Here is a 22522-nt window from a genome sequence, read left to right on the forward strand (position 1 = left end):
ACGGCATAGCGGTTTGGTACTTGCTGGATTCCATTAATCAGTCATGAAATTGGGCTCCACACCGCTACGCTGGATTGGCTGGATCATTCACACCCACGTCGACAAAACCTCAAGACCGACTTAAAAACAGATATTTACACTTCAGGCATATGTTTGAAGCTGTTAGGTGGAACTGATAAACAAATACTTCATGACAACTGACAAATCCAAATAACCAAATGAATTAGTGAGTCCAACTTCTCATCACGGTACTGTTTGTCACTAGACAGCTCTCTTGTGGTTCTCTGCTCAGACATAACTCAATTCATACAGGTACACAGTATCTTGGATGTGCTCACAACATCACATGCAGGTATAAAACTGTTTGGTCAGCTAAAGGTCAATTATTTTATTATCTTGGTTAAAAAAAACGTCTTTGCAGAGCCATCATGCAGACACACTTCAGTGGTTGGAAGTTGCAAACAAAGAAGCAATGTCCATAAGCTTAAGGTTTCATTGGTTTTTAATGCATAGCATTTTGACATCACACATTCCTATTTTCCACAATCCAAGATTAACAACACAACCATTGTCGTAAGAAGTATATACAAACAGTCAAAGCAGCCTTTTATAAAGGAGTCTTGGGTCTCGTGGGGTGACTGCCTTTGAATAAAGAGTGCAAGAAAATAATAAGCTCGCTACAACACATGCATACACACTGACTACAGTATCATACAGTATCATCCAAGTCAAATACCCACCAGTCTCTGCCCTACTATGCATATTTTGGTACAGCCAAAATACAACATATTCAGGGAATCTTCACATGTAACAACAAGCAACGGTGGTAAACAGATACTGGAAACAAGTAATGCTTTAACAGTAGAGCCAAACAACACCTTGTTTTATCGTCAACATAAATGGTCTGTCTAAACCCATATGACACCATTAAAGGGACTTGAAATTATATTATTAGTAACCATTCAGGTCACTAGGACTGCATATGTTTTCAAAGTGCAGAGAAAAAGACAGGAAATGCGGTTATTTGACAGAGGAAACAAAAACCTTTAGTATGGTAGCTTTTCAGATTCTCCTAACCTTTCTGTGGGGAAGCTCTTATAATGTATCTATCAGCCAGAGGAGAGAGATCCTGGCATATTGTTCATCATATCCACCATACAGCATGAAACTAAAGAGAAGGATAATCTCTCAAATCAGCTCAATCAAATCAGTTGCTGATAAGCAGTCAATTCTGACTAGCAACACATATGTTTGAGCCTATTAGTGCTTAGCAGTCCTCTACATTTTTTAACTAGGCAAGTCAGTAAAGAAATGCTTATTTACAATGACGGGGTAGGAACAGTGGATTAACTGCCTTGTTCAGGGTTAGAACGATAGATTTTTACCTTGTCAGCTCGGCGATTTGATCCAGCAACCTTTCGGTTACTAGTCCAACGCTCTAACCACTAGGCTACCTGCCGCCCCATACATTATGGTCCAATAGAATGGAGTGGTGCAGTGGTTACCAACCCTGGTTTTAGAAAGCCTTTAGTGCAGGCTTTTCTTCCAGCCCACTCGTTGCTGTGGTTAGCAATGATAATGGAGTCCATAAAGTATGCAGTTCATAATTTAAGTTTGTGTTATCAAAAAGGTTAATGGTTGCAAAGGGGATTTTTGAGGTGAACAACAGGGAGAGCAGTCAATCATATTAATCTAAATCATTTCAGTTTATTACAAGAATTCACAGAGAACATCTCCAGAACAGAAGCCAAAAGGAATGTCTAACAAGCTTCTCTGAGAAGGCACTTATATATTAATCCCACAGCAACGAGTGTTGAGTAAACACCAGCCCGAGAGGCTTGTAGGAAGTCACAACATCAGCGGCTACAGAATCACAGTGTCAGAGATATTTATCAGTATGTCCTCTGCAAGTCAGCTCGTCTTTGATGAGTTGGACTATGGCCATGATGCCTCCACAGATCTGCTCTGCAGTGTGACCATGATTATTGGTGCCCACCCACAGCACCACAACCTGATGAGGCAGAGACACAAACATCAACTTGGTGGGCAGTTTCATTCATACCACTTGATTTAAAAGCATGTTCAATGATAGATACTGAAAGTGCTTTTTGGCCCAGGAAAATGCTTGGGACCACAGGTCTGTGCAGCCATTAGGGTTTAAATCTGAACAAGGAGTAGTGTATGATCAACTCTAATGTAATGTACTAACGTGTTGTCAGTGTGTATACATACCTTTGGGCTGATGTGGGCCAACTCTCCATTGCTCAATCTCCACAAGGCATTCTATGTTGCGTCACCTACTCAGTAAACTGGATGCAGTCTATCACAGTACCATCCGCTTTGTAACCAAAGCCCCTTATACCACCTACCACTGCAACTGGTATGCTCTCGTCGGTTGGCCCTCGCTACATATTCGTCGCCAGACCCACTGGCTCCAGGTCATCTATAAGTCTTTGCTAGGTAAAGCTCCGCCTTATCTCAGCTCACTGGTCAACATAACAACACCCACCCGTAGCACGCGCTCAAACAGGTATATCTCACTGGTCATACCCAAAGCTAAGACCCACTTTGGTTGCCTTTCCATCTTGTCTCATCGCTACAACTCGAAAGCCCTGCTTCCTCCGAAACACAACCCACACTGCTTCTTAACACAGCGCGCCTCCAACCCAACCCAGCCGCACCAATGTGTTAGAGGAAACACCGTGCACCTGGCCATCTTGGTTAGCGCGCACTGCGCCCGGCCCGACAGAAAAAAAGTATGAGAATGTAAGCACTCTATTGCTCTGGATAAGAGCTTCTGCTAAATGACAAAAACGTCAAATCTGCGCGACGGCGGCGCGCATTTTACCTCGTGAACACCACCGGGCGAGTCCAAATCTAGACATGAGGAGGTAGGCTAGATTTTATGCGCAACTATAATTCCCTTTGGCAGTCACGTTGATAGCCGTAATTTACTGTGAAAATCGTGTTTTAGGGAGGTATTCATACACATTACTACTTATATGCGTATACATATTACTAGACTGAAAACAAAACGGTATTTTACTGAAGTAGCTCACATATGAGTGGTCAATGGTACATTCTGTAGTTACTTGAAATGTTACTTTCAGCAACGTCAGGCGGACCAAACCACCATTACGGTATTGTAAAACAATAATAAATGTTAGCTATTCAGCGATCTCATCTATTAATATGAAAAAGTCTGAACGCCGGTATGTTGATGCACCACATTGCCAATGCATCATTGGTTCGTAGCACTTTATGCTAACTGAATGATTAGCTAGCTACAGTACTGTACAGTCTGGAAATATGCCAGGCTACAGAAATGGTCAGCTAGCTAGCTCGTGTTTTGGTTATTTGTGCTAAAGTATTCGTTTCTGCCATCGTTATTCGTTATATATTATTATTAGGTCCCATAATGCCAGTGTACGCCCATTTGTTAATAGGGTTACACATTTCACTTGTAATTGTTTTGCGGTATTCTACTGTAGTTACCTAGCTAGCTACCCATAGTTAGTTGCTTTATTGATTCACACATCAGCTCTAATCTACCGAGACATAATTTTCACTTTGATTCTTTCTGACACTAGACAGACAAAGTGATGAGCTCAGAAGACTCCAACCCCGCCGCCACACCCACTCCTGGCGTGGACACCCAGGGAGATGGGCGATGGATGTCTTTGGTGTGTATCCTGCTGTTTGCCTCACCAATACATTACATCTGCCATTTTAGAATAACAGCAGCAGTTATAGTCTTGGAAGGTCAATTTCCTCTCGTGTCCTGATTCAGAGTGTTTAGGTTAAACGTGGAAGACACATTTCGGGTTGAATGCATTGACTAGGTATCTCCATTCCTCTCTCCCTCTGCATACAGCATAACCACTTTGTGTCTAACAGCAAGGACAAGGAACCTGATGTCCTGTTTGTAGGAGACTCTCTTGTCCAGCTCTTGTACCAGTTTGAGGTAATCTCTCTATCCTGGCAGCTGTAATGGGACTGCAAACATTGGTGACGTTTGTTGTTTGGAACTTAAGCCAACATAATTTGCCACATTGAAATATTTTCTGATTACAAGTCTTGTCATTGCTGAAGAAAGCACATGTTAGCTGCTATGTTATGCTAGTTGACATAATGGTGTTGATGTGTCTTTGTCAGGTGTGGCGAGACCTGTTTTCTCCTCTCCACGCTCTCAACTTTGGGGTGGGAGGTGATGCAACACAGCATGTCTTGTGGAGATTGAGCAATGGAGAGTTGGGCCACATCAGCCCAAAGGCATGTATACACACAGACAACATGTTAGTATGTTACATTTGAGTTGATCATACACTCCTCATTGTTTCGATTTAAACCCTAATGGCTGCACAAACCCATGGTCCCAAGCCTGTTCCTGGGTCAACAAGCACTTTCAGTATCAACCATTGAACATGCTTTTAAATCAAGTGGTATGAATGAAACTGCTCACCAAGTTCATGTTTGTGTCTCTGCCTCATCAGGTTGTGGTGCTGTGGGTGGGCACCAATAATCATGGTCACACTGCAGAACAGATCTGTGGAGGCATCATGGCCATAGTCCAACTCATCAAGGACAAGCTGCCGAAGGCTTACACTCTTGTGCTGGTAGGTTGTACTCTACCTCTTTTCTACCACAAATGTGACTTAAACCATTAATGGGATATGTTTGATGAATCATTTTCCTGTATTTGATTTACTGTTACTAAGTACTGATTGTTCTATCTTTGACCTGTTTAACTGCCAGTATCAAATGTCTGCCGGTGTTGAATGTTCTGGTTAAAGTTTGCTGCCAGACTTTGCTGAGGACACAATTATTATGTACAGTTGAAGTTGGAAGTTTTACATACACAGCCAAATACATTTAAACTCAGTTCTTCACAATTCCTGACATTTTAATCCTAGTAAAAATTCCCTGTCTTAGGTCAGTTAGGATCACCACTTTATTTTAAGAATGTGAAATATGAGAATAATAGTAGAAAGATTTATTTAAGCTTTTATTTCTTTAATCACATTCCCAGTTGGTTAGAAGTTTACATACACTCAATTTGTATTCGGTAGCATTGACTTTAAATTGTTTAACTTGGGTCAAACGTGTCGGGTAGCCTTCCACAAGCTTCCCACAATAAGTTGAGTGAATTTTGGCCCTTTCCTCCTGACACAGCAGGTGTAACTAAGTCAGGTTTGTAGGCCTTCTTGCTCGCACACGCTTTTTCAGTTCTGCCCACAAATTTTCTATGGGACTGAGGTCAGGACTTTGTGATGGCCACTCCAATACCTTGACTTTGTTGTCCTTAAGCCATTTTGCCACAACTTTGGAAGTATGCTTTTTTGGAAGACCCATTTGCGACCAAGCTTTAACTTCCTAACTGATGTCTTGAGATGAAGCTTCAATATATCCACATAAGTTCCCTCATCATGATGCCATCTATTTTTTTGAAGTGCACCAGTCCCTCCTGCAGCAAAGCACCCCCACAACATGATGCTGCCGTTCCCGTGCTTCACGGTTGGGAAGGTGTTCTTCAACTTACAAGACCCCCCCCCCCCTTCCTCCAAACATAGCGATGGTCATTATGGCCAAACGGTTCTATTTTTGTTTCATCAGACCACAGGACATTTCTCAAAAAAGTACGATCTTTGTCCTCATCTGCAGTTGAAAACCGTAGGCTGGCTTTTTTATGGCGGTTTTGGAGCAGTGGCTTCTTCCTTGCTGAGCGGCCTTTCAGGATATGTCGATATAGGACTTGTTTTACTGTGGATATAGATACTTTTGTACCTGTTTCCTCCAGCATCTTCACAAGGTCCTTTGCTGTTGTTCTGGGTGGGATTGATTTGCACTTTTTGCACCAAAGTACATACATCTCTAGGAGACAGAAAGCGTCTCCTTCCTGAGCGGTAATGACATTTGCGTGGTCCCATGGTGTTTACTTGCATACTATTGTTTGTACAGATGAACGTGGTACCTTCAGGCGTTTGGAAATTGCTCCCAAGGATGAACCAGACTTGTAGAGGTCTACAATTTTTTTTCTGAGGTCTTGGCTGATTTCTTTTGATTTTCCCATGATGTTAAGCATGAAGGCACTGAGTTTGAAGGTAGGCCTTGAAATACATCCACAGGTACACCTCCAATTTATTCAGATGATGTCAATTAGCCTATCAGCAGCTTGTAAAGCCATGACATAATTTTCTGGATTTTTCCAAACTGTTTAAAGGCACAGTCAACTTAGTGTATGTAAACTTCTGACCCACTGGCATTGTGATACAGTGAAATAATCTGTCTGTAAATAATTGTTGGAAAAATTACTTGTCATGCAAAAAGTAGATGTCCTAACCAACTTGCCAAAGCTGTAGTTTGTTAAGAAGAAATTTGTGGAGTGGTTGAAAAACGGGTTTTAATGACTTCAACCTAAGTGCATGTTAACTTCCGACTTCAACTGTATCTGTGACACTGTGATTCTGTAACCGCTGATGTTGTGACTTCCTTCAGGCTGGTGTTTAGTCAACACTCAGTGCTGTGGGATTAATATATTCCAAGATGGCGTAGCACTCAGATGTCTTTGTTCTCGTCTTGTCCCGTGTATGTATCTTTTTTTTCTTGCATATCTTTTTTATATTTTTCCTAAACATCAACTTCAATATACTCTCCTGCAATCATCCTCACCCAATGTGGTATGATCTGCTATTTTCTAAAGTATTTTACTTTACTTTCGAACCAGAATCGCCCAACAGAGGCTAGCCAGCTAACTAGCTACTAGGTAGTAGTTAGCTAACCACTGCTAGCGGACATCAGCTAACCTCTAGCTCGGAAATCTCTCACCAGTTTGCGCCAGTTTGAACATGATTCAAACCAGAGCACACCGGACTTGTTTTCTCTCCATATCCCCGGATTCCTACCGCAAGCTCTGAACTTTTTTCACCTGGATCATTGCAGCTAACTAGCTGCAATCCGAGTTGCTACTCCTGGCTAACATCTCTATCCCAAAGCAAGCACCAATTAGCCTGTCGCTTTCCCTTGTGAGGCCCATCTCCCGGCTAGCTGAAGAGGTCCATCAGCCACTCATTGGGCTGCAATACCTATTTTGCCAATTGGCCTGGACCTCTTTCACTACACGAAGCCCTGCTAATCCATCATGACTGGACTTCTGACGTAATCTGCCCGAGGGTTCTTTTTGCAACAGGCCCCTCTGTCGCGACGTCCCCTGAATGCACATCTGCTAGCCGCGGCCTGCTAGCGGTCTAGAGCATATCGGACTGTTAGCTGAATAGGTCGATCGGCCAATTTTCTTGGGCCACTGTACCTATTTTGCCATTTGGACTGGGAACCTTTACTACACGGAACCCTACTAAGCCATCACGGCGAGGCTCCGCATGAGGAGGCTACAACGGACTTCTTCCGTTGCGACGTACCTCTAAGGCCCTTCTGCTAGCTTGCTAGCCCCGGTCCGCTGGCTGTCTGAATCGCCGTGTCTCCAGACAGCTTAACTACTCACTGGACCCCTATGGTCACTCTGCTACGCATGCCTCTCCCTAATGTCAATATGCCTTGTCCATTGCTCTTCTGGTTAGTGATTATTGTCTTATTTCACTGTAGAGCCTCTAGTCCTGCTCAATATGACTTAGCTAAACCTTCAGTTCTATCGCACTCAGAAACATGCTCCTTTTACTCTGTTCCGAACGTACTAGACGACCAGTTCTTATAGCCTTTAGCCGTACCCTTATCCTACTCCTCTGTTCCTCTGGTGATGTAGAGGTTAATCCAGGCCCAGCAGTGCTTAGCTCCACTCCCATTCCCCAGGCGCTCTTTCATAATGTCCAGGTCTGCCCAAACAATTCGAGCTTCTACTTCTAAAAATCCACCTTTCCAGAAACAAGTCTCTCTCACTGTTGCCACTTGTTATAGACTGCCTTCTGCCCCAGCTGTGCCTTGGACACCATATGTGAATTGATTGCCCCCCATCTATCTTCAGAGCTCGTGCTGCTAGATGACCTAAGCTGGGACATGCTTAACACCCCGGCCACCCTACATTCTAAGCTTGATGCCCTCAATCTCACACAAATTATCTATCAATGAACCTACCAGGTACAACCCCAAATCTGTAAACACGGGCACCCTCATAGATATCATCCTAACCAACTTGCCCTCCAAATACACGTCTGCTGTCTTCAACCAAGGACTCAGTGATCACTGCCTCATTGCCTGCACCCATAATGGGTCTGCGGTCAAACGACCACCCCTCATCACTGTCAAACGCTCTCTAAAATACTTCAGTGAGCAGGCCTGGCCCGGGTATCCTGGAAGGATATTGACCTCATCCTGTCAGTAGAGGATAACTGGTTATTCTTTAAAGGGCCTTCCTCACCATCTTAAATAAGCATATGCCCCATTCAATTTGTTTTAACCTGGAACAGATATAGCACTTGGTTTCATTCCAGACCTGACTGCCCTTGACCAGCACAAAAAACATCCTGTGGGGTACTGCATTCGCATCAAATAGCCCCCACGATATGCAACTTTTCAGGGAAGTTAGGAACCAATATACACAAGCAGCTAGGAAAGCTAAGGCTAGCTTTTTCAAACAGAAATTTGCATCCTGTAGCACAAACTCCAAAAAGTTCTGGGACACTAAAGTCCATGGAGAATAAGAGCACCTCCTCCCAGCTGCCCACTGCACTGAGGCTAGGAAACACTGTCATAAATCCACGATAATTTAGAATTTCAGTAAGCATTTTTCTACGGTTGGCCATGCTTTCCACCTGGCTACTCCTATCCCTGTCAACTGCCCTGCACCCCCCACAGCAACTCTCCCAAGCCTCCCCATTTTTCCTTCACCCAAATCCAGATAGCTGATGTTCTGAAAGAGCTGCAAAATCTGGACCCTTACAAATCAGCCGGGCTAGACAATCTGGACCCTCTCTTTCTAAAATGATCTGCCGCAATTATTGCAACCCCTATTACTAGCCTGTTCAAACTCTCTTTCGTATCGTCTGAGATCCCCAAAGATTGGAAAGCTGCCACGGTCATCCCCCTCTTCAATGGGGGAGTCAACAAACATATTACCGACCATTTTGAATCTCACCATACCTTCTCTGCTATGCAATCTGGTTTCAGAGCTGGTCATGGATGCACCTCAGCCACGCTCAAGGTCCTAAACGATGTCAAAACTGTCATCGATAAAGAGAATACTGTGCAGCTGTATTCATCAACCTGGCCAAGGCTTTCGACTCTGTCAATCACCACATTCTTATCGAAACCAACAGCCCTGGTTTCTCAAATGACTGCCTCGTCTGGTTCATCAACTACTTCTCAGACAGAGTTTAGTTTGTCAAATCGGAGGGCCTGTTGTCCGGACCTCTCTATGGGGGTGCCACAGGGTTCAATTCTCGGGCCAACTCTCTTCTCTGTATACGTCAATGATGTCGCTCTTGCTGCTGGTGATTCTCTGAACCACTTCTACGCAGACGACACCATTCTGTATACTTCTGGCCCTTGTTTGGACACTGTGCTAACTAACCTCCAGACGAGCTTCAATGCCATTCAACTCTCCTTCTGTGGCCTCCAACTATTCTTAACTGTATGTTTGTAAAACTAAATTCATGCTCTTCGACCGATCGCTGCCCGCACCTGCCCACCCCTCCAGCATCACTACTCTGAACGCTTCTGACCTAGAATATGTGGACAACTACAAATACCTAGGTGTCTTGTTAGACTGTAAACTCTTCTTCCAGACGCACATTAAGCATCTCGAATCCAAAATTAAATCTAGAATCGGCTTCCTATTTGGCAACAAAGCATCCTTCACTCATGTTGCCAAACATACCCTTGTAAAACTGACTATCCTACCGATCCTCCAACACTCTACTCAACAAATTAGATGTAGTCTACAGTGCTATCTGTTTTGTCACCAAAGCCCCATATATTACCCACCACTGCGACCTGTATGCTCTCGTTGGCTGGCCCTCGCTTTATACTTGTTGCCAAACCGTCTGGCTCCAGGTCATCTACAATTCTTTGCTAGGTAAAGCCCCACCTTATCTCAGTTCACTGGTCACCATAGCAGCACCCACCCACAGCACGCGCTCCAGGAGGTATATTTCATTGGTCATCCCCGAAGCCAATTTTTGTTTGGCCGCCTTTCCTTCCAGTTCTCTGCTGCCAAAGACTGGATCGAACTGCAAAAGTTGCGGAAGCTGGAGTTTCTTATCTCCCTCACTAACTTCAAGCACCAGCTGTGAGAGCAGCTCACAGATCATTGCACCTGTACATACCCCATCTTTAAATAGCCAATCCAACTACCTCAACCCCATAATGTATTTATTTATTTTGCTCCATTGCACCCCTGTATCTCAACTTGCACATTCATCTTCTGCACATCTACCACTCGTGTTTAATTGCTATATCGTAATTACCTCACCACTATAGCCTATTTTATTGCCTTACCTCCATTTGCACACGCTGTATATACTTTCTTTTCTACTGAATTATTGACTGTATGTTTGTTTATTCCATGTGTAACTCTGTGTTTGTGTCAAACTGCTTTGCTTTATCTTGGCCAGGTCACAGTTGTAAATGAGAACTTGTTCTCAACTAGCCTACCTGGTTAAATAAAGGTGAAATAAGAAATATAAGCGCCTTCTAAGAGATTCGTTAGACATTTCTCTTGGCTTCTTTTCTGGAGATGTTCTCCTTGAATTCTTGTAATAAACTGAAAATATTTAGATTAAAATGATTGACTGCTCTCCCTTTTGTTCACCTTTGAAAATCCCTTTTTCAACCATTCAACTTTTTGATAACACAAACTTAAATTATTAACTGCATACTTTATGGGCTCCATTATCATTGCTAACCATATTGTCACGTTTGTCCTTTCTAGCATGGCCTTCTAGTGACTATTTATTTATTTATTTATTTATTTTTATTTTACCTTTATTTAACCAGGTAGGCAAGTTGAGAACAAGTTCTCATTTACAATTGCGACCTGGCCAAGATAAAGCAAAGCAGTTCGACAGATACAACAACACAGAGTTACACATGGAGTAAAACAAACATACAGTCAATAATAAAGTATAAACAAGTCTATATACAATGTGAGCAAATGAGGTGAGAAGGGAGGTAAAGGCAAAAAAGGCCTTGGTGGCAAGGTAAATACAATATAGCAAGTAAAACACTGGAATGGTAGTTTTGCAATGGAAGAATGTGCAAAGTAGAAATAAAAATAATGGGGTGCAAAGGAGCAAAATAAATAAATAAATTAAATACAGTTGGGAAAGAGGTAGTTGATAGGGCTAAATTATAGGTGGGCTATGTACAGGTGCAGTAATCTGTGAGCTGCTCTGACAGTTGGTGCTTAAAGCTAGTGAGGGAGATAAGTGTTTCCAGTTTCAGAGATTTTTGTAGTTCGTTCCAGTCATTGGCAGCAGAGAACTGGAAAGAGAGGCGGCCAAAGAAAGAATTGGTTTTGGGGGTGACTAGAGAGATATACCTGCTGGAGCGTGTGCTACAGGTGGGAGATGCTATGGTGACCAGCGAGCTGAGATAAGGGGGGACTTTACCTAGCAGGGTCTTGTAGATGACATGGAGCCAGTGGGTTTGGCGACGAGTATGAAGCGAGGGCCAGCCAACGAGAGCGTACAGGTCGCAATGGTGGGTAGTATATGGGGCTTTGGTGACAAAACGGATTGCACTGTGATAGACTGCATCCAATTTGTTGAGTAGGGTATTGGAGGCTATTTTGTAAATTACATCGCCAAAGTCGAGGATTGGTAGGATGGTCAGTTTTACAAGGGTATGTTTGGCAGCATGAGTGAAGGATGCTTTGTTGCGAAATAGGAAGCCAATTCTAGATTTAACTTTGGATTGGAGATGTTTGATATGGGTCTGGAAGGAGAGTTTACAGTCTAACCAGACACCTAAGTATTTGTAGTTGTCCACGTATTCTAAGTCAGAGCCGTCCAGAGTGGTGATGTTGGACAGGCGGGTAGGTGCAGGTAGCGATCGGTTGAAGAGCATGCGTTTAGTTTTACTTGTATTTAAGAGCAATTGGAGGCCACGGAAGGAGAGTTGTATGGCATTGAAGCTTGCCTGGAGGGTTGTTAACACAGTGTCCAAAGAAGGGCCGGAAGTATACAGAATGGTGTCGTCTGCGTAGAGGTGGATCAGAGACTCACCAGCAGCAAGAGCGACCTCATTGATGTATACAGAGAAGAGAGTCGGTCCAAGAATTGAACCCTGTGGCACCCCCATAGAGACTGCCAGAGGTCCGGACAACAGACCCTCCGATTTGACACACTGAACTCTTATCAGAGAAGTAGTTGGTGAACCAGGCGAGGCAATCATTTGAGAAACCAAGGCTGTTGAGTCTGCCGATGAGGATGTGGTGATTGACAGAGTCGAAAGCCTTGGCCAGATCAATGAATACGGCTGCACAGTAATGTTTCTTATCGATGGCGGTTAAGATATCGTTTAGGACCTTGAGCGTGGCTGAGGTGCACCCATGACCAGCTCTGAAACCAGATTGCATAGCAGAGAAGGTATGGTGAGATTCAAAATGGTCGGTAATCTGTTTGTTGACTTGGCTTTCGAAGACCTTAGAAAGGCATGGTAGGATAGATATAGGTCTGTAGCAGTTTGGGTCAAGAGTGTCCCCCCCTTTGAAGAGGGGGATGACCGCAGCTGCTTTCCAATCTTTGGGAATCTCAGACGACACGAAAGAGAGGTTGAACAGGCTAGTAATAGGGGTGGCAACAATTTCGGCAGATAATTTTAGAAAGAAAGGGTCCAGATTGTCTAGCCCGGCTGATTTGTAGGGGTCCAGATTTTGCAGCTCTTTCAGAACACCAGCTGAATGGATTTGGGAGAAGGAGAAATGGGGAAGGCTTGGGCGAGTTGCTGTTGGGGGTGCAGTGCTGTTGACAGGGGTAGGAGTAGCCAGGTGGAAAGCATGGCCAGCAGTAGAAAAATGCTTATTGAAATTTTCAATTATGGTGGATTTATCAGTGGTGACAGTGTTTCCTATCTTCAGTGCAGTGGGCAGCTGGGAGGAGGTGTTCTTATTCTCCATGGACTTTACAGTGTCCCATAACTTTTTTGAGTTAGTGTTGCAAGAAGCAAATTTCTGCTTGAAAAAGCTAGCCTTGGCTTTTCTAACTGCCTGTGTATAATGGTTTCTAGCTTCCCTGAACAGCTGCATATCACGGGGGCTGTTCGATGCTAATGCAGAACGCCATAGGATGTTTTTGTGTTGGTTAAGGGCAGTCAGGTCTGGGGAGAACCAAGGGCTATATCTGTTCCTGGTTCTAAATTTCTTGAATGGGGCATGTTTATTTAAGATGGTTAGGAAGGCATTTAAAAAAAATATCCAGGCATCCTCTACTGACGGGATGAGGTCAATATCCTTCCAGGATACCCCGGCCAGGTCGATTAGAAAGGCCTGCTCGCTGAAGTGTTTCAGGGAGCGTTTTACAGTGATGAGAGGAGGTCGTTTGACCGCTGACCCATTACAGATGCAGGCAATGAGGCAGTGATCGCTGAGATCTTGGTTGAAGACAGCAGAGGTGTATTTAGAGGGGAAGTTGGTTAGGATGATATCTATGAGGGTGCCCATGTTTAAGGCTTTGGGGAGGTACCTGGTAGGTTCATTGATAATTTGTGTGAGATTGAGGGCATCAAGTTTAGATTGTAGGATGGCTGGGGTGTTAAGCATGTTCCAGTTTAGGTCGCCTAGCAGCACGAGCTCTGAAGATAGATGGGGGGCAATCAGTTCACATATGGTGTCCAGAGCACAGCTGGGGGCAGAGGGTGGTCTATAGCAGGCGGCAACGGTGAGAGACTTGTTTTTAGAGAGGTGGATTTTTAAAAGTAGAAGTTCAAATTGTTTGGGTACAGACCTGGATAGTAGGACAGAACTCTGCAGGCTATCTTTGCAGTAGATTGCAACACCGCCCCCTTTGGCAGTTCTATCTTGTCTGAAAATGTTGTAGTTTGGAATTAAAATGTCTGAATTTTTGGTGGTCTTCCTAAGCCAGGATTCAGACACAGCTAGAACATCCGGGTTGGCAGAGTGTGCTAAAGCAGTGAATAGAACAAACTTAGGGAGGAGGCTTCTAATGTTAACATGCATGAAACCAAGGCTATTACGGTTACAGAAGTCGTCAAAAGAGAGCGCCTGGGGAATAGGAGTGGAGCTAGGCACTGCAGGGCCTGGATTCACCTCTACATCGCCAGAGGAACATAGGAGGAGTAGAATAAGGGTGCGACTAAAAGCAATAAGAATTGGTCGTCTAGAACGTCTAGAACAGAGAGTAAAAGGAGGTTTCTGGGGGCAATAAAATAGCATCAAGGTATAATGTACAGACAAAGGTAAGGTAGGATGTGAATACAGTGGAGGTAAACCTAGGTATTGAGTGATGAAGAGAGAGATATTGTCTCTAGAAACATCATTGAAACCAGGAGATGTCATTGCATGTGTGGGTGGTGGAACTAATAGGTTGGATAAGGTATAGTGAGCAGGACTAGAGGCTCTACAGTGAAATAAGCCAATAAACACTAACCAGAACAGCAATGGACAAGACATATTGACATTAAGGAGAGGCATGCTTAGTTGAGTGATCAAAAGGGTCCAGTGAGTGGAGAGGTTGGTTGAGGGTCACGGCGATTTAGACAGCTAGCCAAGCCAACCGGTAGCAAGCTAGCATAGGATGGAGTCTGTTGTTAGCCACCTCTTGCGTTCGGTCAGTAGATTAGTGAGTGGGGTTCCGTGAGGTAGAGGGGATTAATCCAAATCACACAACAACAACAAAAATAAGAACAATAGATATAGTTATAGAGGCCCGAGAAGAAAACATAATAATAATAAAAATAAATAAATTGTCCGATTGTCTATTCAGATAGCAGCCGGTAAGACAGCTAACGGTTAGCGGGCCGCAGATGGGCGTTCAGGTAACGTCGCGACAGAGGAGCCAGCCGGATCTCCTTCAGGTAGATAACGTCGGCAGTCCAGTTGTGAAGGCCCGGTGGGGCTCCGCGTAGGCAGTGAAACGGGTCCGGATAGGTGACTGCAGCCCAGGAGTGAATGATGGAACTCAGGAGTGATTGACGGAGCTGGCTAGCACCGGAACAATCTATGTTTGCTCCGGAATCGACGAAAGCCGACTGTCACACGGATAGCAGCTAGCTAGCTGTGAGATCCGGGTATGAATGTCCAGAGAGCAGTTGAAATCCAGGGACATGGAGAGAAAAATTGGTCCGGTATGTTCCGTTCCGAGCCGCGCTGCGCCGTACAAAACTGGCGATAGATTTTCGAGCTAAAGGATAGCTGATGACCACAAACCGTGGTTAGCTGAATACTAACGATTTGCCAGTAAAGAAGCTAACTAGCTTCTGATTAGCTTCTGGATTAGCTTCTGGGCTAGCTCCTGACTAGCTTCTGGCTAGTTTCTGGCTAGCTTCTTGGAGTTTCTGGCTAGCTTCTTGGAGGATTACAGATCTGAGGTAAATAATAATTTTTTATAAATATAAATTGGTGAGGCTGGTTGCAGGAGAGTGTTTAGAAGATGAGTTGATGGAAAATAAAAATAAAATGTATGTGAAAAAAGTTGTAAATATATATATATATATATATATATATATACAGGACACGACAAGACGAGGACAAAAGACGTCTGAACTGCTATGCGATCTTGGAGAGATCTATAATGCACAGTAGGTTGGTGGGACCTTAATTGGGGAGAATGGGCTTGTGGTAATGGCTGGAGCTGAATGAGTGGAATACTATCACACACACGGTTTTCAGGTGTTTGATGCCATTCCATTTGCTCCATTCCAGACATTATTATGAGCTCTTCTCCCCTCAGCAGCCTCCTGTGCTTTTCATGTATGTTTCCAACCACAGGGAGTGCTGCCCAGGGGTAAGATGCCCAACTCCCTACGGGAGAGGAATGCCCAGGTCAACAAGCTGGTCCAGGAGGCTGTGTCCTCTCTCCCCCACGCCTCCCTCCTCAACGTGGACCCTGGCTTTGTGCACTCGGACGGCAGCATCTCCCACCAGGACCTGTATGACTACCTCCACCTCACCCCCCAGGGCTACCAGGCTGTGTGCCAGCCGCTACATGCCCACCTCAAGGGCCTGCTGGAGAAACAGGCTGAAAACTGAAGGCCAAAGACCAACTGATGGCCAATGACCCACTCACTACATCAGAGGTACAAACCCTGGTCCTGGAGAGCCACATGAGTACAGGCTTTTAGCACATTCACTACACTTTTTATTTAGTATTTTAGTACAGCCTTTTGTTCCATCCCATGATTTCAAATAATGATGTAGTCCTTGATTAGTTGAATCATGTTGAATGCTGGGCTGGAAGAAAAGCCTTCTCTTGAAAGGCTTTCCAGAACCAACGTTGGTAACCACTGCACTACTCTATATTGGGACTATATTGTAACTTACCACCAAAATGGCTGAGTAGAGGACCATTAAGCACTAATAGGATCAAACATCTGTGTTGCTAGTCAGATTTGACCGCTTATCAGCAACTGATTTGATTGAGCTGATTTGAGAGATTATCCTTCTCTTTAGTTTCATGCTGTATGGTGGATATGATGAACAATATGCCAGGATCTCTCTCCTCTGGCTGATAGATACATTATAAGAGCTTCCCCACAGAAAGGTTAGGAGAATCTGAAAAGCTACCATACTAAAGGTTTTTGTTTCCTCTGTCAAAATACCCACATTTCCTGTCTTTTTCTCTTAACTTTGAAAACATAAACAGTCCTATTGATCTGATTGGTTATTAATAGTATCATTTAAAATCCCTTTAATGGTGTCATGTGTTTAGACAGAGACCATTTATGTTGACAATGCAACAAGGTGTCACTTGGCCAGTTGGCTCCACTGTTAAAGCATTTTGTTTCCGGTATCTGTTTACCACCATAACTTTTTTTGTTTCTTGTGAAGATTTCCCCGGAATATGTCTTATTTTGGCTGTGCAAATATGGAGAATGAAAGGGAAGGGTATGGTATATTTGGAGTGAATGATGAGGGAATTTCAATGTAGCGCTGAGACTGGTGGGTATTTGGCTTGGCTATGATATGATACTACAGTTGGTGTGTATGGATGTGTTGTAGCTAGCTTATACTCTTTATTCAAAGGCAGTCACCACACGAGACCCAAGACTCCCTATAAAAGGCTGCTTTGACTGTTTGTGTATACTGCCTGTGTAGTCTCCTACCTGCCTCTGTATCTTGAATGTTGATTGTGGAAAATCTGAATATGTGATGTCAAAATGCAATGCATTAAAACCAATGAAAGCTTACTCTATGGACATTGCTTCTTTGTTTGCAGCTTCCAACCAATTGCGTGTGTGTGCACGGTGGCACTGCAAAGAATAGTTTTTAAACCAAAATAATAACATAATTGACCTTCAGCTGTAGCTTGTCAAAACGTCCTCTGTGTGTGTGTGTGTGTGTGTGTGTGTGTGTTTGATTGCTTAATGTTTTCAAACTAATGGGTGCGGTGAAAGTTTAGGTAAATAACCCACGGACACTAGAGACGCTTTAACCAAGTTTAATTCTTCCCAAAGGTTCTGGTCAGCTGTAATCAGATAGCAAAACATTTTTTTCCATCACAGTTACATACATCCTACTTAAGACACTCCCTTACTCCATTTCTTATAGTTTTAGCCCAACAGGAAGAAGGTAACCAGATACTAAACACTGATTACTCCCTTAAGGGGAACTGACCTCACTCCTCACATCAATCAATCAATCAATCAATCAAATTTATTTTATATAGCCCTTCGTACATCAGCTGATATCTCAAAGTGCTGTACAGAAACCCAGCCTAAAACCCCAAACAGCAAGCAATGCAGGTGAAGAAGCACGGTGGCTAGGAAAAACTCCCTAGAAAGGCCAAAACCTAGGAAGAAACCTAGAGAGGAACCAGGCTATGTGGGGTGGCCAGTCCTCTTCTGGCTGTGCCAGGTGGAGATTATAACAAAACATGGTCAAGATGTTCAAATGTTCATAAATGACCAGCATGGTCGAATAATAATAAGGCAGAATAGTTGAAACTGGAGCAGCAGCACAGTCAGGTGGACTGGGGACAGCAAGGAGTCATCATGTCAGGTATTCCTGGGGCATGGTCCTAGGGCTCAGGTCCTCCGAGAGAGAGAAAGAAAGAGAGAATTAGAGAGAGCATATGTGGGATGGCCAGTCCTCTTCTGGCTGTGCCGGGTGGAGATTATAACAGAACATGGCCAAGATGTTCAAATGTTCATAAATGATCAGCATGGTCGAATAATAATAAGGCAGAACAGTTGAAACTGGAGCAGCAGCACAGCCAGGTGGACTGGGGACAGCAAGGAGTCATCATGTCAGGTAGTCCTGGGGCATGGTCCTAGGGCTCAGGTCCTCCGAGAGAGAGAAAGAGAGAAGGAGAGAATTAGAGAACGCACACTTAGATTCACACAGGACACCGAATAGGACAGGAGAAGTACTCCAGATATAACAAACTGACCCTAGCCCCCCGACACATAAACTACTGCAGCATAAATACTGGAGGCTGAGACAGGAGGGGTCAGGAGACACTGTGGCCCACTCCGAGGACACCCCCGGACAGGGCCAAACAGGAAGGATATAACCCCACCCACTTTGCCAAAGCACAGCCCCCACACCACTAGAGGGATATCTTCAACCACCAACTTACCATCCTGAGACAAGGCTGAGTATAGCCCACAAAGACATCCTGACCTCAACCCCTCCTTCACCTAATCCACAGATATCCATCTGTCTTCCCTATATCAGCACGTCACTCTCCTCTCCATCAAACACATTCCAAAGCCTTCTGGCTTTCTACAGACTTTCTATTCAAGGCTTCTTCTCTATCATTTATTTAATATCTCAATTTTCAATTGTTAGCTGATTCCAACAGATTACACATGGAACACAATAATGGTGAGATTTATTGAATTGGGATGACCAGTTTTATACCTGCGTGTGATGTTCTGCGCACATCCAAGATACTGTACCTTGAGTTATGTCTGAGCAGAGAGCCGTCTAGTGACACAGTGCTGTGATGAGACGTTGGACCCACTCCTTCGTATGGTTAGTTGATTGTGTCAGTTGTCAAGAAGTATTTATTTACCTATTCCACCATATAGCTTCTAACATGCTGAAAATCGACGCTCAAGAGACCAAGTGTACATATGTGTTTTTAAGTTGATCTTCAGAGATATCATCGACATGTGGGTGAATGATCCAGCCAATCCAGCTTAGCGGTGTGGAGCCCAATACCGTGACTGATTAGTGGAATCCAGCGAGCACCAAACCGTTATACTGTGAAAGAATGTTCATGTCCTGTGATAGTCAATGTGAGATTTGACTAGGTGCAAACAGAACTTCTCTGACCCTTTCACACAAACTGTCATTTTAGTTTGCTCTAATCGCTTGAATGATGATCTGGGCAGCATATTTACCTGTCAGATCAATGATGCTTTAATTTCCTCATTTTCCTAGAGGAACATTTGATCATTGTCTTTAATGTTTGCCAAGGAAACACAATCAGTGTCTGGCTGAATGTTTCAAGCGGCCTTCAAGTCTTCAGGTGAACATTCTATTTAATGAACGTTATTTGTTAGTTTGCTCTCAAAGAAGCTATATTTATTGAACATAAGGCAGAAGAGTGTTTTGTCATTGTGTCTATCACAGGACAGTATCATAAAGGGCCCTCATCTACCTTTCAGGCTGACTTCACTCATCAGTAACACTATGAAGTGTTTTGGCCGACGTCCACTCTTTCCAAAACGCTTGGCGTAAAAACACAAGCCACAAGGCAGGTGTTGGTGTAGGTAGGGGCACGCGCTTCATACATCATGGCCGATTTCATCTCAGACTGAGACACACGTCTATATAAAGGGCTGAAGTAACTGCAGAGGGTAGTTGTTCATTCAGTTGCAGCGGCAGACGTTTTATTGCACATTCACAAGGATATTGTGGCCATAGGAATAAAGATGCTTTTGCTGTTCTGTGTATTGGCATTCACCGGTCAAGGACAAGGTAAAGTATGGAACATTCTGTGTGATTTACTGTTGCATGTATTTGGCTTTATCATGTACAGTGAGCTATAGCAGGTTACACTTATTACAGATGCTACTGGTGTGCATTATTTGAGGTGTCTGTGAAAGAACTACATTTAGCATTTGATTGTTTCTTTCTGATGATTTGAGTGTTTCATGAAGCGCTGCAGACAGAGATAGCCATCTCATAGTAGTTGCATACAGACATACTGTAACGGTTTTCTTGAGTCGAAGGAGAGGCGGGCCAAAACGCAGCGTGGTTCTTATTCATGGTTCTTTAATAAAGAAACTATACATGACCAAAACAGCCCTATCTGGTGCAAACACAGAGACAGGAACAATCACCCACAAACCCCAACACCAAACAGGCTACCTAAATATGGTTCCCAATCAGAGACAATGACTAACACCTGCCTCTGATTGAGAACCATATCAGGCCAAACACAGAAACAGACAAACTAGACACACAACATAGAATGCCCACTCCGATCACACCTTGACTAAACAAAACATAGAAACATACAAAGCAAACTATGGTCAAGGTGTGACACATACATAAATATCAAACATACAGACATATCCATCGTAGCTTCCGAGAACAATATCGACGAATACATCGAGACGGTAACTGAGTTTATCAGGAAGTGTATAGGAGATGTTGTATCCACTGTGTATCCACTATTAAAACCTACCCTAACCAGAAACCTTAGATAGATGGCAGCATTCTTTGCAAACTGAAAGTGCCAACCATAGCATTTAACCATGGCAAGGTGACTGAAGGTGACTGAATATGGCAGAATACAAACAGAGTAGTCATTCCCTCCGCAAGGCAATCAAACAGGCGAAAACATCAGTATAGAGACAAAATGGAGTCGCAATTCTACGGCTCAGACACGAGACGTATGTGGCAGAGTCTACAGACAATCACAGACTACAAAAGGAAAAACATCCACGTCGCGGACACCGACATCTTGTTTCCAGACAAGGTGAACACCTTCTATGTCCTCTTTGATGATAATACAGTGCCACTGACGTGACCCGCTACCAAGGACTGTGGGCTCCCCTCTGGCCAACGTAAGACATTTGAACGTGTTAACCCTTGCAAGGCTGCTGGCCCAGACGGCATCCCTAGCCGCGTCCTCAGTGCATGCGCAGACCAGCTGGCATATTAAATCAGCTGGCACATATTCAATCTCTCCCTATCCCAGTCTGCTGTCCCTACATGCTTCAAGATGGCCACCATTGTTCCTCTAACCACTAGGCTACCCTACCGCGGCAGGGTAGCCTAGTGGTTAGAGCGTTGGACTAGTAACCGGAAGGTTGCGAGTTCAAACCCCCGAGCTGACCAGGTACAAATCTGTCGTTCTGCCCCTGAACAGGCAGTTAACCCACTGTTCCCAGGCCGTCATTGAAAATAAGAATTTGTTCTTAACTGACTTGCCTGGTTAAATAAAGGTAAAATAAAAAAAATAAAATAAAAACCCAAGAAGACAAAGGTAACTGAACTAAATGACTATTGCCCCGTAGCATTCACTTCAGTCATCATGAAGTGCTTTGCGAGACTAGTCAAGGGCCATATCACCTCCACCTTACCTATCACCCTAGACCCACTTCAATTTTCTTACCGCCCCAATAGGACAACAGACGATGCAATCGCCATCACACTGCCCTATCCCATCTGGACAAGAGGAATACCTATGTAAGAACGCTGTTCACTGACTATAGCTCAGCATTCAACACCATAGTACCCTCCAAGCTCATCATTAAGCTCGAGGCCCTGGGTCTGAACCCCTCCCTGTGCAAATGGGTACTGGCCTTCCTGACGAGCCACCCCCAGGTGGTGAACGTAGGAGAAAACCCCTCCACTGATCCTCAACACTGGGGCCCCACAAGGGTGGTTGCTCAGACCTCTCCTGTAGTCCCTATTCACCCATGACTGCGTGGCCAATCACGCTTCCAACTCAATCATCAAGCTTACAGACGACACAACAGTAGTAGGCTTGATTACCAACAACCACGAGACAGTCTACAGTGAGGAGGTGAGGGCGCAAAGAAACAAAGGAGATGATCGTGGACTTCAGGAAACAGCAGAGGGAGCACCCCACTATCCACATTGACGGGACTGCAGTGGAGAAGGTGGAAAGTTCCTCTGCGTACTTATCACTGACAAACTGAAATGGTCAACCCACATAGACAGTGTGGTTAAGAAGGCGCAACGGTGCCTCTTCAACTTCAGGTGGCTGAAGAAATTTGGCTTGTCAACTAAAACCCTCACAAACTTTTACAGATGTACAATTGAGAGCATCCTGTCAGGCTGCATCCCCACCTGTTACGGCAACTGCACCGCCCACAACTGCAGGGCTCTCCAGAGGGTGGTGTGTTCTGCACAACGCATCACCAGGGGCAAACTACCTGCCCTCCAGGACACCTACAGCACCTGTCAGGAAGC

General features: G+C 44.2%; 1 protein-coding gene and 1 long non-coding RNA gene across 4 annotated transcripts; one reads left to right on the forward strand and one right to left on the reverse strand.

Annotated features, from left to right (window-relative positions):
• Nucleotides 1-612: 612 nt before the first annotated feature.
• LOC139379799 (uncharacterized) lies at nt 613-2824 on the reverse strand. The gene is made up of 2 exons (XR_011628425.1): nt 2233-2824; nt 613-2011 (listed from the first exon to the last, which is right to left on the reverse strand). It is a non-coding gene; the product is annotated as an uncharacterized lncRNA (long non-coding RNA).
• A 253-nt stretch (nt 2825-3077) lies between these two features.
• On the forward strand, nt 3078-17313 carry LOC139379810 (platelet-activating factor acetylhydrolase IB subunit alpha1-like). 3 transcript variants are annotated; one of them, XM_071122501.1, is made up of 6 exons: nt 3078-3140; nt 3591-3683; nt 3875-3964; nt 4156-4272; nt 4494-4616; nt 15896-17313. In XM_071122501.1, exons 2-6 carry the CDS (start codon nt 3603-3605, stop codon nt 16154-16156), a joined length of 672 nt encoding a protein of 223 aa, XP_070978602.1. In that variant the 5' UTR covers nt 3078-3140; nt 3591-3602; the 3' UTR covers nt 16157-17313. The 3 variants fall into 3 exon arrangements, with proteins under 3 accessions (XP_070978602.1, XP_070978600.1, XP_070978599.1); XM_071122499.1 differs by having other exon boundaries at nt 3100-3212; XM_071122498.1 differs by having other exon boundaries at nt 3118-3247.
• Nucleotides 17314-22522: the final 5209 nt, after the last annotated feature.

Source organism: Oncorhynchus clarkii, chromosome 2, assembly GCF_045791955.1.
Source record: "Oncorhynchus clarkii lewisi isolate Uvic-CL-2024 chromosome 2, UVic_Ocla_1.0, whole genome shotgun sequence".
NCBI classification, from domain to species: domain Eukaryota; kingdom Metazoa; phylum Chordata; class Actinopteri; order Salmoniformes; family Salmonidae; genus Oncorhynchus; species Oncorhynchus clarkii.